The sequence below is a fragment of the Trichoderma asperellum genome, chromosome 1, assembly GCF_020647865.1.
Source record: "Trichoderma asperellum chromosome 1, complete sequence".
In the NCBI taxonomy this organism is placed as follows: Eukaryota; Fungi; Ascomycota; class Sordariomycetes; order Hypocreales; family Hypocreaceae; genus Trichoderma; species Trichoderma asperellum.
This window is the reverse complement of record NC_089415.1, coordinates 1,657,052-1,670,934: the sequence shown is the minus strand read 5'-3', so window position 1 is coordinate 1,670,934 and position 13,883 is coordinate 1,657,052. Positions and strand designations below refer to the sequence as shown.

The window sequence follows — 13,883 nt, the reverse complement described above, 5'->3', positions numbered from 1 at the left end:
GCCAATCAGCTGTGCTCACATGCAAAGCTCCAGAAAAAAATCGGTTAATTCAGAGAAAGACGCGCGCGCAAGGCTGAAGCGACAGAGTTATCGCCGTCACCATCAGCAGCCATTCATTCGCTTCATTGATTGTTGGCGCATCTTCTGCTGCGGCTGTTGCAAGAAAAATGTCTTCAGAACCCGTCTTTGTCCTGCCGGGCGATCACATTGACCCTTCCCTCATCCCCTCACATCCCAAGAAGCCCGTCCGTCTAGGTCCTGGCCTGCGCCATGTCCCTCCGAGCGATCTTCTCCCAACGCTGGCAGGCCAGCTGGTGACAGACAGACAGAAGAATGCAATCCGAGTAGAGACATCCAACGGCAGAGTAAGCTTGCCACACACTACTTCCCGATAAGACGGCTCATTCCACGGCTTCAATTGGCTAACAACAGCTCTACGAACAGTACATCCCGCGAGTTGGCGAGCTCGTCATCGGCACCATCAACAAGTCTGCTTCAGAAGTCTACTTTGTCAGCCTCTCCGACTACACCGCTCCCGCTCTCCTCCCCCAGCTCTCATTCGAATCAGCCACCAAAAAGACGCGCCCCATCTTGGCGCCCGGGGCCTTGGTATACGCCCGCGTCACTCTGGCCAACAAGCACATGGACGCCGAGCTCGAGTGTGTCTCGGCCTCTACAGGCAAGGCAGATGGTCTCGGACCGCTGGTGGGAGGCATGCTATTCACAGTGTCAGTGGGCATGGCCCGCCTCCTGATGATGCCCAAGAAGGCGCAGCAGGGCAAGGTCGTGGTTCTGGATGAGCTTGCCGACGCCGGCCTTCAGTTTGAGACGGCGACTGGCAGAAACGGCCGGCTATGGGTGGACAGTGATAGCACCAAGACCATCATCGTGGTCGGCAGAGCCATACAAGAAACCGACCAAAAGTCCCTCGGCGCAGACGAGCAGAGGAAATTGGTAAAAAAGCTAATCAAGGAGCTGAGCTAAGGAATACCAGGGACAAAGGAGGAAAAAAGGAGAAAAAAAAAAGGAAATTAAAAAAAAAGAAAGAAAGAAAGAAAGAAAGAAACAAGAAAGAAAGAATATTGCAGCATATCAGCGGCTTCTTGGCTTATTTTATTGTTTTAAGGGGTTATCCGCTCATGTTATATATATATACCCATTGCGTACTGTTTGTCCCCTGCCTAAATAACATAAATATGATAAAAAGCAAGGAGAAAAAAAACCTCTCGCTTTGACCCGTTTCCAAAATGTTTGGTTTGTTTCTCTTCTCCCCCAGTATGATAAGCAAAGGGAGAGGGGGGAGTAGGGTTATTTGTATAATAAACAAAATACTAAAGTTGATTAAAAAAAAAAACGCCTCGCGAATCTCGCAAAATATCCAAGCGCTTGCTGAAGCTCACATAAATATCCCCTTTCCCTGGTCAGGTCCTCTACTCTGTGATAGGTGAGGAAATGGCCAATATCGCTAGAAACGAAAGACGAAGTAGAAGAAGAACATGTTACCAACCAAAAGGCATAGAGGAAGCGTTGCCAAGGTTTGTAACAATCGAATAGTGTAAAAGGGGAGGGGAAGGGTATCTTTTTTTTTTTTCCTATTAGAGGACGTCTCCATGGTTCGTTTACTCTCCCCCCGTCTCCTACTTTTTTTAAGGACGAGGGGAAGGCTTTGGTCATGACCCGTCTACATCCATGTCGACTTCAACAGGCTCTGGAAGTGATTGCTGCTCAATGTTGTGGATCTTGATCATGTGTCTCTTCCAGTTGTCTTTTCTGGGGAATGCTTTGCCACCTGCTCTAGAATAATCACAACCGGTGACAGAGCAGTGGAATTTCTTCTTCTTCTCGTGCCTGTCATTAATGTGTCTTTGAAGATGAGTCTTGGTACCAAAGCCCTTGCCACAGCCTGGGTATGGGCACTTGTGGTCTTTGCTATGATATCGCTGGTGATGTCTGAAACAAGAGAGTTAGTACCATCTACAACAAGAGGCCATAAAAGGCAGTAAAATATGGTCAAGGAACAGGTCAAAAAAAACATCTGGAGGTCTGAGCATACTTTAGCTTGTGTGGCTGGTCAAAGGTTTGGTTGCAGCCGGGCTCTTCACATCGGTAGACGCCGGTCCTGGGAGAGTGGCTGCCGGCTCCCGATTGTGGCGACGCACTATGGCGGAAATCAGAACTTCCCACGGACTGCGGAGAGGGAGTGTCCAGCTGAGTCGAGGGCGTGTTCTGGGATGAAACATCGGTAAAGGCAGGGCCGGGGAGTGGGGTGGACTGATCGGAGGGGTAGCTGGGATGCCGGCCGTCTGGAGCCGTCAAGCTGTGGTCGTGGGTCGGAGGAAGAGTGGCTGCATCTAGCATAACGACATCGCCACTATCGAGCTGCTGCTGGTTATTACTGCTGTTGTGGTTGATGGTTTTATCGTTGTTGGTGTTGTTGTTGATGTTGTTGTTGTAGTTGTTGTTGTAGTTGTTGTTGTTGCCGTTGTTGCTGCTGTTGTTATTAATAATAGTTGAGTCGGGGACAAACTCGGTACGACTTGTCGAACCAGGGGTTTGTACTGTAAATGTTGGCTGAGCTTGCGTTTCAGGGGGTGTCGGGGAGGGAGAGGGCATGGCCGTGTCATTGGCGGGGTCACTTGGCGACGGCTTATGGAAGGCCTCGTAGAGCTGATGCTCCGTCCTGTGCCATACCTCGGCTTCCGTGGAGGCGGGCATAATGTCCATGGGATTTACAGTTCCAGGAGCGGCGACAGGAGGCGAGGGAGACTTTCGGAACTGCTGGTATGACGACAAGTGAGGCGACTCTGGGGGCGTCGTTTTGGAAGCCCCTTCAGCCGCATTGCTCACGGGAGGGCTGACCGGTCCCAGGCTTGGCTCGGCTTCAGCTTCCGTTCCGACACCAGGCTGGTGGGAAGGAGAAGAGGCGCGGGAGAGGGGTAGAGACGCAGCAGAGAGGCTAACGGGCGATTCAACCCGGTCACCGGCGGTGATGTTGGTCTGCAGCGGAATTGCTCCGTCAGCTGGCAGCTCGGTGATGGTTGCTTGTGAAAATGCAGAATCCAGCGTTGCGTCCCTGCCGCTCTTGCGGCGGAACATTTGCTTCATGTTGTAGCGAAATGAGCTGGAACGAGAAGAGGAAGGCTGGATGGGTGAATCGAGCGGAGGGTCAGGCTGTGTGACCATGCCAAAGGCCTCGGATGGGATATCAGGGCTGTAGTAGTCGGCGCTGGTGCCCTTGAGCACGCCGGGCTGGTGATCGGCCGATATCCGCGGTGCAAACTCGCCATCATCCAGTCCCAGCGGCAGAAATGGCTCGGCCTTGACTCTGTACTCTGCACCAAGGGCATTGTCGGCGAAGCCAGGGTCGCCGGGCTGCAGATATGCCGCATTGAGAGGGAGAGGATATCCATTGTGGTCGGCGGCAGCTCTCCAGTCGTTGTCGGTGCTTCCTCCGCGCGTCAACTCCCCCTTGTGCTTGTACGAGTCGCTCGACGAGAGGCGCTTGGGGGGGCTGCTTGCGCCGTTGGAAGCGTTGCTAGCAGCAGCAGCAATGGCCGCCTCGGCATCGAACGCTGCGTGCGACGTGCCTCTGCCTCTGTGGCGGCGCTTGAGGTAGACCAGACACGGGTACAGGCAGATGGCCAGCAGGGCAACGGCAACGACGACGCCGACGGTGATGCCTGCGATTGCGCCGCCGCCCAGGTGTCGCTTCTGGACATTCAGCCTGGCGTGGATGCCCCTGGACTGCTGGTGATGCACATGCCCACTGCCGTTGGCGTTTGCGTTGCCGTTTCCAATCGCTGCACTCCCAGTCGCATCCACACCCATCGTCCCAATCGCCAGCCGGCGCAGCGTCTCCAAGCTCCTCGCCAAGCCATGGCTCGCTGCAGCGCCCGCGGCCCGTACTTGGTTGCCGGTTGATGCCGAGTCGGTTGATGCAGCGTTCGCGGTGAAGGAGCCGGACAAGGCCATGGCCTCGTCGCTGCCCGAGAGTCGCATCGATCGAAGGCTCTTTGGATCTCGACGTAGAGTGGGAGGCCGCCCACGGCCCGGAAAAAAGAGACGGGTGTCTCTCCTGCGTGCAGGGGTTCGTAGGTGGCAGCGGTTCCTTTGTCCGAGCGGCCGTCGTTCTATCTCATGATGATGGAGGAGGAGACAAGAGAGGCTGCGAGATGGTTAACACTAGCAGATGAGTGAGAGGACAGGGTAATGCAAGGCAAGAATGGAAGTCGGCAGAGCGCTGAGGCTTTGTAGTCTACAGTGGTCAGCAGGGCCCTTCCTTCGCTCTCTCTCGCCAAAACAGCTTGCCACGGGCCGGTGGACACAGGGCTGAGCAGTCTGGAAAGCGGTGCGGCAGCGCTTGGGACGGCGCAAGTACGCGCAGTCGGGCGCATTCCCACCGGCCAGTAGCCGTAAACGGTCATGGTTGACGGCCTGACGGGTGCATGTACGCGGTACACGAAGCACTGCCCACTGCTACTATGTACCCATTAGTAGTACTAGACTTGGTGAATCCGGCATCTACGCGAGTGCCTACGAAGCTCCCGCAGCCCACCATCCATCAACCACCCCAGAAACCCCAACCAGGGGGCGATTTCACAGCGTGTCCAGCGGAGAAGAGGCAATTGACGCAGAGATGGAATCAATTGGCCCAGCCGCAACCTCATCTCAGAGAAGCGTTTTCCATCTGCGTATGTACAAGTCGATCGTCGCGTGCTGTCAAGGTCAGATTGGGCTAGTGGTCAGAACTTGCACTCCCTAGCTCGACGCTACTCCCGCTCTGCCGATGCGTGGTGCGTGCGAATTTCGCTGCTGGCCTGGTCTGACGGGTGCCGACGAGCCTGTGTCGGCGCTTGTTGCAACACCTGGTGCGGCCAACAGCGAAGCCCGGGGTCGAAGCTGCAGCGCTTCAAACACAACACGCACCCACCCAAGCAAGCAGGGCGCACAAGCAGGGCGCACAAGACAAGTAAGTGCTGGCACATGTGTGAATGTGGATGTGAATGTGAATGTGAATGTGAATGTCCAGCTCGGCTTCTATTTTCTGCCGTCTCATTCAAGCCCGCCCGTCAGTCCCGGCAAACAACTGATTCGCCGCCATCAACAGAATCCTTCCGCGGTCCGACGCATGGATCAAACGTCCTAGGCCTGGGCAATTGTACCGACAACTGAGCCGCTTGAATCCAACTAGTAGAGGGAGATTCACGGTAGCAAAGTTGTATTTCGTACGTAATTGAGCATATTGTGTCGTGCACGATATCTCTCATACAACTCAACTATAGCACCCACCTAACGGGTTAGTTATATCAGCGCTGTAGCAGCTTCCAGTACATACAGGTACCAGTGCCTAGGTTCAATACCTCATGAGTTAGTAGCTTCCACTGTAATGCCTAACACTGGACTCTGGACTCTGTATCAGTACCTTACCTCTAGGAGTAATAGCGCTCCAGCAGCAGAGGTTGCACTACTACTGCAACCAAATAAGCCCTGCCATTTCTGCCAAGCCGGATCATGCAGCCCGCCAGCAGCTTCGGCCCCCATCTTGTGTTGGCTCTTCACATCTACAGACCTCGGATCGACTCCGTACACAGACAGATACAGCGGCGATGCTTGTAATTCTCATCATTACCACGTATGCCGGAGCGAAAACAAGACCACGGGAACTAAACTGTCAGCCAGTCCATCGCTTTTCAGCGCAACATGCCAATAAAGCAAGTTTTTAGACCACATGCCGGCAGGATTTTGACACGCACTGGAGCTTCTTCTCACACGTGGCTGGGCTCCACCGCAAGAGCTTGGTTCACGGAGCGGAGTCCGAATCGCCGTTTTTGCTTTCTTCATGCAGCAAAGATGGAGACAGGAGCGAATACTCGTATGTACTACTGTAACTACTGCTAGTGGATGGCTAATATGGGGTGCAGTGGATGTATAAGTGGAAAAGAAAGAAATATATAAATAAGGAAATACGGGGTGTTTTGACATCTTTACATGCTGACAGACTGCCAACCAGCTACTCGCACATGCGAAACGAACAGCAGTTCCAAAACAATTGAACATTCAGATCAGAGAAAATAAACATCAAGATAAACATCAACAATGGTGGCTGTACATAGGTAGTACGGGGCGCTATGCTGTAGAATCGTCTCTTTATTCCCGTAGAGGACTGTACAGTTGCATCAACGGGCACAGCCAACCCGCCGGTGGAGAGCGTCAAAACGGTTATAACGGACCATGCCCGTGCGACAAAAGAGGCTGGCTCGAATATTGTGTCTCAATCCGGTGCGCGGGCCATGGATCAGCCCGCAAGTCCAGAGTCCAGGCCCGAATCCCCCTTCGCCATTCACAAACAAAGGAGGACGCGGCGCTCTCTTCGTATACAATCATAATTGCACCCGCAAGATCCCCGTAATTCAGGAGAATATTAGCATTCATTATACCTACTCCGTCCTAGCAGTTCGCTTATCTGCTCCACTGGGGACACGACAGAAGGTAACAACTCTTCTGTAGCGGAAAGAAGACGAGAAGCGCCGCGGTGCGAAACACGCCAAAAAGAGGCTGTGAAGCAAAGATTGCGATTGCGCGAGGCCTCTAATTTTTTTTTGCCCATACCTCCTAATCACACTGCATGCAGGCAGCCATTACGGTCAAGAACGTGCATAGAAACAATACTCTCCTTTAATACGTCTACACCTTAAATGATCTCGTATGATACAGCTAAACAGCTTGTTGGTGCCTCCATTGCCCACCCCTTAACCCAATTGGCTTTATTCACAGTCCTCCAACTCCGTTTATACAATGGAAATTCCCTTTTTCCTTTCTGCTTTTGTAAATACAGTCCATAACACTCCTAGTTCTCTAGTATTCCATAGACTCATTCATCATCTGTAATCATAATTTCCATGCAGTCGACTGTCATAATCTCGCTCCCCGTTCATCATCATCTCAACTCTCCCTTTTCTCTCTCTCTCTCTCTCTCTCACACACACACACACAAAACACACACATACACACATTCTAGTAATAGTAGTAGGATACCATACTACTTCCATCCGTCATCGCAGATAATATAGACGCCTGTGCTTATGCGCATCGCCCCAAAGCTGCGTTGTGAACTTTGTACGCTGGCATCCCTTGGCCTGCCGATAATTCATGCGGACATGCATGATAATAACCTCCGCTTGCCTGGCACGGGTAATGGCCACATTGAGTCTTTGGGGGTCGTCCATGAATCCCACAGATGATGTCCGTACCATGTCAAGAAATACAACATCTGCTTGATTTCCTTGTGCCTTGTCGACCGTCAACACTTGAACACGACCCTGCCACTCGGGAAGCCACAGCTTTATTTCTCCCAAGTATTGGCGATAAGCAGTGCTGTATGGTGTTTGGATCATGATTGTTCCAGGCTCTCCGGAGAGACTCTGAAACTCAGCATCATCTAGCAGGCACTTCACCTGCTCAACTACCCAGGCATGCTGCATGGGATTCCAAAAGCTGTTACGGTGAATCTCTTCAGAGCTCTCTGCAAAGCTCACCACCAACCGGTTCTCTTCCATGTTCCGGCATCCCGAGATCTTCTCCAAATATTTCTTCAGATGCATGGTACTCGGCGGATACCGCTTCTCTTTCTCGTGTCCCGAGCTCATCTCGCCGTCATAAAACATTTCCGATGGAAGGCGATGCAGATTGCCGTATGCCCGATTATTGACTAGCAGCTTCTGGTCCAGGGCACTTGCGGCCGCCGCCCGTGCCATCGTACTGAGTCGCAGCTGTTCGGCATATGGGTTGAATTTCAGTCCCTTCTCCAGAGCCTTTCTCTCGCTGATACAGCTGTCGACAAAGGGACGCGTCTGCTTCACGTCGCCAGTGAAGATCCAGGCCACGGGGTCAAAATAAGCCAACGGTATGAGAGTCGTTAATTCTCGCGCATGCGGTGCCTCATCAACAAAGACAATCTCAGGGTGAAAATATTTAGCGAAACTACCAGAAGCCGCTACAGGGGTTGTGGCAACAAAATCGGCCGCAGCCAAAACCTGGCGATACAATCTGGTAACGGAGCCACGCAGCGACCTCCAGTCTTCGCTGTCTAGCACGTCGCCTTCGTCAATGCGGCCAAGGAAATTTGTTAAGCCTGGGTAACTGTCATGCTTATGTTTTTCATAATATTCCCAAGCGGCCTCGTCGAGGTTGGGAGCACGCCTAGGATCCCTCTCCAATTTGGCGTGGTGACTAAAGCCGACTGTGGTCAAGAAGCTCTTAGTGAAGTCGGTAGTAGCATCGTCATCGGCAAGCCTGCTTGTCTTGCCCTGGCTGCCAGTTTGATTCAATCTCTCGGAATGGCGCATCTCATATGGCCAACCGTGCATTCGTATTATTCGAATATCGAGACCTGCTGCCTTGCAAAGGCAATGATATCTGTCAGCAGCATCCGAGACGGTCTGGTTGATATCAACAAGAAAGAGAATTGGATGGCGGACTCGCTTCTTAGCTGGCGAGTGATGTGACTGGATAAGCCCCGAAATGACCATGTTCCACTCCGTCTTACCGGCTCCAGGGCATCCGTTGACAAAGTAAATGCCATTCTTGATGTGACCAAGTCCGGCGTAGGCAGCTACGTGATCCTGGTTGAATTTGGCATATTTCTCCAAGAAAACTGGAGAGATTTGGTAGGCAGTTTTGGTCGGGTTCGCAAGCGGGGGGTATTTGCTCAGGAGGTTCGATATCTCGAGGTCTGCTGTGCAAAACTGCTGGATCATGCCGAAGGCAAGCCTGGCTTTGTAACTAGGTCCGCTTTGATCTTTGTATCGTTTTGGAGTGATGAAAGCATAGAGGGCTTCGAGCTCAGCTTCAAACGTCTGACTGGTGATCTCCCAACGAATGGAAATGTTTTTCTGGCTGGTCTCATCTAGCGTGATGCCGGAGAAGTCCCCCACATCATCAGCAACTTTGAGATGTGACATCAAGTCTAGCTGAACTTGTTCGCCGTCTTCGGTGGTCTGGCAGCGTGGAACATCTACCTTGAAAGCAGCAAGCTTTTGGATCGCCTTTCCCTCGCATTCAGTGACATCTTCATAAGGGTTTGGGACTCGGGTCGCGGGAAGGTTGTAGAGGGTATAGATACCCTGCGGCAACACGATGCTTGCGTTGATGTCAATATGGAATCTATCTGCCACAGTAGGGAATGCCATGTTTGTCGACGAAGGCGGGCTCTTGGCCAACACCAACCAGGATGTCGAAAATGAAGTCTGGCATCCGGGAATGGGGGCGACTATCCACGCCGAGTAGCTTTCGCCACGATCGTTGAGCTTCTTTAATCGGGATATTTCATTGTGCATCTCAATTAGAGTGCCTCTCTCTAGCCGATTGGCGAATTCGTCTTGGGAATGGAACTTGACAAGGGGTATTTCCATCTGCTGCCCGCTCTGGGATTTGCCATTAGTATCATCCATTGCTAAGTTAGGTAGTCAACCATGTTTGGAGAAGGCGGGCTCACCTTCACAGGGCCTACCACGGCTTCGCTTGGAGTTTTGACGACCATATTGAAGAGGGGCCACGACAAGCAGTGGCAAATGGCTGATCTGAACCAAATCAGCAACGAAGGAGCAGGCGAAGGAGTGAATCCTGCCGAAGAAACACCACAAAGGTCAGATCAAAGATAGGCTACAAGAAGTTCAAGATATCGGGCGCAACGACCGTGTAATTCTTTGCCAGGTGCTGGATCTATTTCACGTGTCAGAGAATATGTAAACGCTGCGCCTGCAGGAGCACAAGAGAGGGCCGAAGAAAGAAGTTGAGAGTACTTCAAACAAAAGAGATATGCGGGAAAAGTAGGGTGATGTCGAACACTATGCGCTGCTGCTGGAGATGATACATGAACAAGTCAAAACAAAAGAAAAAGGAATGAAGATTGTTGATCAATTCAAGACTCTTGCAAAGTGGGAAAATGAAGGCGTTACAGAAGGAAGAAGGTAGAAGGTCGAGAAAGAAGGACAGAGAAGGAGGCCCAGCGAAGAGAAAGATGGCAGATGTAGCTGCTCACCGTGCTTTCTGTCAGCTGATTTTCTCGCTCGAAAATAGACACCAGATGGATAGTAAGCATCAGTACCAGTAGGTAGGAGGTAGAAATGTGAAAAAAAAAAAAAAAAAAAAAAAAAAATGAACGAATGGACACGAGATAGGAAAACGGGTGGCCGCCCAGACGGCATGCGTGATTCAGAGTTGAAGCTTGGGGGCGGTCAGTTACGTTGCAGCCCCAGGCATCTGTCCGAGTAATTCTGCCAACCGCTGGAGCCAGTAAATTCGATAACCAGTACCTACTAGGTACTTCGTAGATAGCGATAGGAAGGTTGATAAAGCCAGATACTGCATTAAACTCGGTACAAATCGAATATCTGAGGCTGATGGTGAGGATACTTTATGTAAATACCAACATATACAAATATATAAGGCGAGAAGAAGTTGCACCCACGACAATCATCAGTATTAGTTGGTAATTTTTGATAAATTGCAGTGCATATGGATACAATTATAATCACTTTATATTTATCCTGCAGCAGAAGAGCCTGACCACCCACCCTTCTCTACAACATATATGGTATTGTACAGTTTTCTCCAATCCAACAAAACTTTTGGGCTCTGCCATCATTAACCCACCTCCCGGTTTTCTTCCCCTGAAGTTTCCATCGTCAATGTAAAAGATGTATCAAGCAGGTCTCATGCATCACCCTGACTTCAAGGTAAATGGTGCATAGCACAAATACCATACCCGTGTAGAAATTAAATGATCAAAAGTATATAGCTAGTGACTAAGCTCAGTATTATTCCAGGCCAAGAAAGAAACAAATAGACGCAAATATAGCCGAGAGAATATCTCCAGCTCATGTGAGATCGATGACGCAACTGTCTCTTCGGTGAATATATCGAGGTTGATCGGGCAGGTTGACAATTTCCATGACATCTTCATCCATCTCGGGAGACGAATATGCTACCGATGACGTTTGCCATCGGAAAGAATCGTCAGATTCATCGTTGTCAGAGTCGTCAACAATCATCACACTATCAGCCACCGGCTGGTACCGCGTCATTCCGTCCTGCTTCAGTAGCCACTCCTCTAGATGCTTATACAGCATCTGGACTGTATTGGAGGGAAACGCATTGCCAATCTGCCTCCTAATGCATGTTTTCGTCCCCAAGAATTTATGATATTTCGGAAATCCCTGAATGCAGGCATACTCGCGAATTGTAAAGTCTCTTGTTCCGTCAGGGTAGTATACGTCGTTCCCCCCGGTTGTGATTGTGCCTGCTAGACCGTCTGCGTCAAGCGGCGGCCGGCGCGGCTGAAAATACTTCACATTATCGAGGTTATGCAAATCGTCGCCGACCCGGATAGAACTAATCGCTTTTCGAATGGTTGTGTAAGGCTTCAGGCCGCCAACTCCGTCCTCGGAGTGCGTAGCGTCAGGAAAAGGGGGCAGCTTCTCTCCTGGGGCAGCTGCAAGAATGATTAAACGCTTCCGATCTTGAGCCAAGCCCCAGTTACAAAGCCGAACTACTTTCCATCTCACGGAATATCCATGTTGGGTGTAGCATCCAATCAAGGCTCTCAGATACTGGCGGTGACGTTCATGAGTTATTCCAAACGTTTGTTCGAGAGTAACGAGTCGAGGCCGCAGCTTGTCAATTAGCTGAAGGCTTCCAAACAGGGCAAAAATATTCGCGTCGTCGTGTACAGACTGGTGCGTGTGAGCCGGTGAAAAGTATTGGCAAGGCGGAGACAGGTGCAGTACATCCGCTCGCATCAGCCTATCTTTCGTGGCCAGGATGAAATCGTCAATGGGCATTCGAAACAGCTCCGTATCGCGAAAGTTTGTCTGATATGTCTCCTAGACATCAGCCCACTTATCCACGGCATATTGGACCTTGAATCCAGCGCTCTGAGCGCCGCGAGATACTCCCCCTGCCCCAGAGAAGGAATCAAAAAGGGTATACTTCTGTCCTATCCTTCTACTTTGTACGTTAGGGTTTGTGCCGGTGCATAAAGGCTGGCTTTCCAGGTCAATGATTTTTGTTGCATTCTGTGGCCACGATCCTCCCTTGATACGTCCACCGCGCCATCGGTTGCAAAGAGTCTCGTCGGACACGCGATACTTGGGCGTTGGTACTTCGTCTAGCTGGACGCGCTCAAGAACTTCTTCTTCTGGTCTTGTGGCTCGACTTTGGCTATTCATAGTGAAGTATATCGTAAACTTCCATCGGCATACAAGGCTGCCATTTAGCTCAGCTCGCCGCTGCTGCAGATCTCCGCTGAGAGCAAGGCTTCCAGTGCAGCAGTGCTCTGGGTATATCGTGTTGGTGAAGATGACGTCTCTTCTTTTGACAATCGAGGGAGAAGGTACACTGACAGGGATTGCTGATAGCTCTTTTCCATCATTTTGCCTCCAAACGTGGCGTATCATGCATATCTCGTTGACCTTTCTTTGCAGTTTTCCTTGTAGCTTCCTGGTCCGCACAAAGGGGACACCGCGAATATTGCAGTCGCCATTTCGACCGCGAGCAATGATCTGGATTCGGACAAAATCGATCTCGTAGGCTCCGAGCTGAACATCTCGAACCTCTATAAAATCCCCACAAGCCAATGTAGTACCCGATGAAGGTTCGCGATACCTCTCTAGGGGGAGTTCGCCTTCGCGAAGCAGACTATAGGCGCCAATTTCCAGATCGTGTCCAGTGAGGTCAATGACTTTTTCATCGAACAATTCCGCTGGTTCCCCTACCTCTAGTTCTTCTTCATCATCATCGCTTTCTCGACCAAGTGTGACTGAAGACGACGCTCTTGACCTGCCTCGTGCAGCCGCAGTACGCGATGTGAGAAATTGCACTTCGTCATCTTTTAGAGAGTCGATTATGGTCAACCAAGACGTCATTTTAGAAGAGAAGGAAGAACTGCAATTAATTCAAAGAAATAAGAAACACAAAAATAATAACCTGAAAGGGGGCGAGACGAAGCAAAGAGAGGCTGTTTATCAGCTCAAGGTTAGATATAGGTACAGCGACGAGGGCGAGAGGCAAGCTCATGGTGAGAGAGAAAGAGAATCAGAAAATACCGAGAAGATTTTCTCGTCGTCATTGCCTAAAAGGAAAAAAATCTGATCATCCGAAAATGTGAACTCAGGTTGAAGAGAGCCCGGAGTGATGTGACCAGTAAGTGAGCTCCCATCAAGAGTTGGCTGCACGCAGTAATAGGCAGCAAACAAACACCTGGCTTAGGGGGCTTTGGGCGCTACACAGCAGCTGGCGCCCTGCAGACAGCCTTGGGAGGTGCCTAATCTTCAGGAGATAACGATTATGCACCATACAAAATCTGCCTATACCAGATAGCTAATGTAGACCAATTTGTAGATATAACCCTGCCAGCAAAAATAGTCCATATAGAATCTATTTTTATTACGCAGCCATCGAGTATAACAGCAAACAAGGAGCCAAGTGCGTGCTTACAGGGTAGCTGCCAGAGAGCTCGCGGAAACTTAAGAGGATGCAAACAGCACTCTTGCTCGGGTGTGGATGAGAAAAAACATTGACTATGCTTACTTGTTCCTGCGGTACGGCATAGATTAGTAGACAAGGCACTGAGGTCCATAGATGCCAAAGCTTCGTTAGATTGTTGTCGCTATATATTGCGATGAACGATTGCAATACCAGTGATAGATGTTTGCGTTTGCACCTTGGAAATTACTTTTGGCGGCGCGATTGCTACTGCAGATGCAGTCGGTCTTCAGCGCCTCCAGTGACCCTCGGTGGCGCCTGTGGTCGCTAACCGATCTGATGCACAGGCCTCTTCTTCGCCCATTTAAACCCTGGCCTGCGCATGCTGGCCCTCTTCACGC

At 50.8% G+C, this 13,883-nt stretch overlaps 5 protein-coding genes across 5 annotated transcripts; 1 reads left to right on the top strand and 4 right to left on the bottom strand.

The window, feature by feature from the left end:
- Positions 1 to 83: 83 nt before the first annotated feature.
- On the top strand, positions 84 to 1,208 carry TrAFT101_000510 (uncharacterized protein). Its single transcript, XM_024899148.2, has 2 exons — positions 84 to 365; positions 445 to 1,208. Exons 1-2 carry the CDS (start codon positions 168 to 170, stop codon positions 982 to 984), a joined length of 738 nt encoding a protein of 245 aa, XP_024764718.1. The 5' UTR covers positions 84 to 167; the 3' UTR covers positions 985 to 1,208.
- On the bottom strand, positions 1,085 to 4,989 carry TrAFT101_000509 (uncharacterized protein). The gene is made up of 2 exons (XM_024899126.2): positions 2,054 to 4,989; positions 1,085 to 1,950 (listed from the first exon to the last, which is right to left on the bottom strand). The coding sequence occupies exons 1-2, from the start codon at positions 3,997 to 3,999 to the stop codon at positions 1,671 to 1,673; spliced, it is 2,226 nt and encodes a 741-aa protein (XP_024764717.2). The 5' UTR covers positions 4,000 to 4,989; the 3' UTR covers positions 1,085 to 1,670.
- A 1,684-nt stretch (positions 4,990 to 6,673) lies between these two features.
- TrAFT101_000508 (uncharacterized protein) lies at positions 6,674 to 10,186 on the bottom strand. Its single transcript, XM_066126049.1, has 3 exons — positions 10,040 to 10,186; positions 9,494 to 9,720; positions 6,674 to 9,422 (listed from the first exon to the last, which is right to left on the bottom strand). The coding sequence occupies exons 2-3, from the start codon at positions 9,536 to 9,538 to the stop codon at positions 7,053 to 7,055; spliced, it is 2,415 nt and encodes an 804-aa protein (XP_065982146.1). The 5' UTR covers positions 9,539 to 9,720; positions 10,040 to 10,186; the 3' UTR covers positions 6,674 to 7,052.
- A 691-nt stretch (positions 10,187 to 10,877) lies between these two features.
- Positions 10,878 to 11,840, bottom strand: TrAFT101_000507 (uncharacterized protein; the record flags this gene model as incomplete). The annotated part of the gene is made up of 1 exon (XM_024905897.2): positions 10,878 to 11,840. The coding sequence occupies one exon, from the start codon at positions 11,838 to 11,840 to the stop codon at positions 10,878 to 10,880; it is 963 nt and encodes a 320-aa protein (XP_024764714.2).
- Positions 11,841 to 11,882: 42 nt separating this feature from the next.
- TrAFT101_000506 (uncharacterized protein) lies at positions 11,883 to 12,923 on the bottom strand (the record flags this gene model as incomplete). The annotated part of the gene is made up of 1 exon (XM_066126048.1): positions 11,883 to 12,923. The coding sequence occupies one exon, from the start codon at positions 12,921 to 12,923 to the stop codon at positions 11,883 to 11,885; it is 1,041 nt and encodes a 346-aa protein (XP_065982145.1).
- Positions 12,924 to 13,883: the final 960 nt, after the last annotated feature.

Bases quoted from the DNA above. Each gene is read 5' to 3' on its own strand.
- TrAFT101_000510 (XM_024899148.2), top strand. From the start codon at position 168: ATGTCTTCAGAACCCGTCTTTGTCCTGCCGGGCGATCACATTGACCCT. The intron at 366-444 runs GTAAGCTTGCCA...CTCTACGAACAG, and splicing joins TAGAGACATCCAACGGCAGA to TACATCCCGCGAGTTGGCGA.
- TrAFT101_000509 (XM_024899126.2), bottom strand. From the start codon at position 3,999: ATGCGACTCTCGGGCAGCGACGAGGCCATGGCCTTGTCCGGCTCCTTC. The intron at 1,951-2,053 runs GTATGCTCAGAC...CTCTTGTTTCAG, and splicing joins GACCAGCCACACAAGCTAAA to ACATCACCAGCGATATCATA.
- TrAFT101_000508 (XM_066126049.1), bottom strand. From the start codon at position 9,538: ATGGTCGTCAAAACTCCAAGCGAAGCCGTGGTAGGCCCTGTGAAG. The intron at 9,423-9,493 runs GTGAGCCCGCCT...GGCAAATCCCAG, and splicing joins CCGTGGTAGGCCCTGTGAAG to AGCGGGCAGCAGATGGAAAT.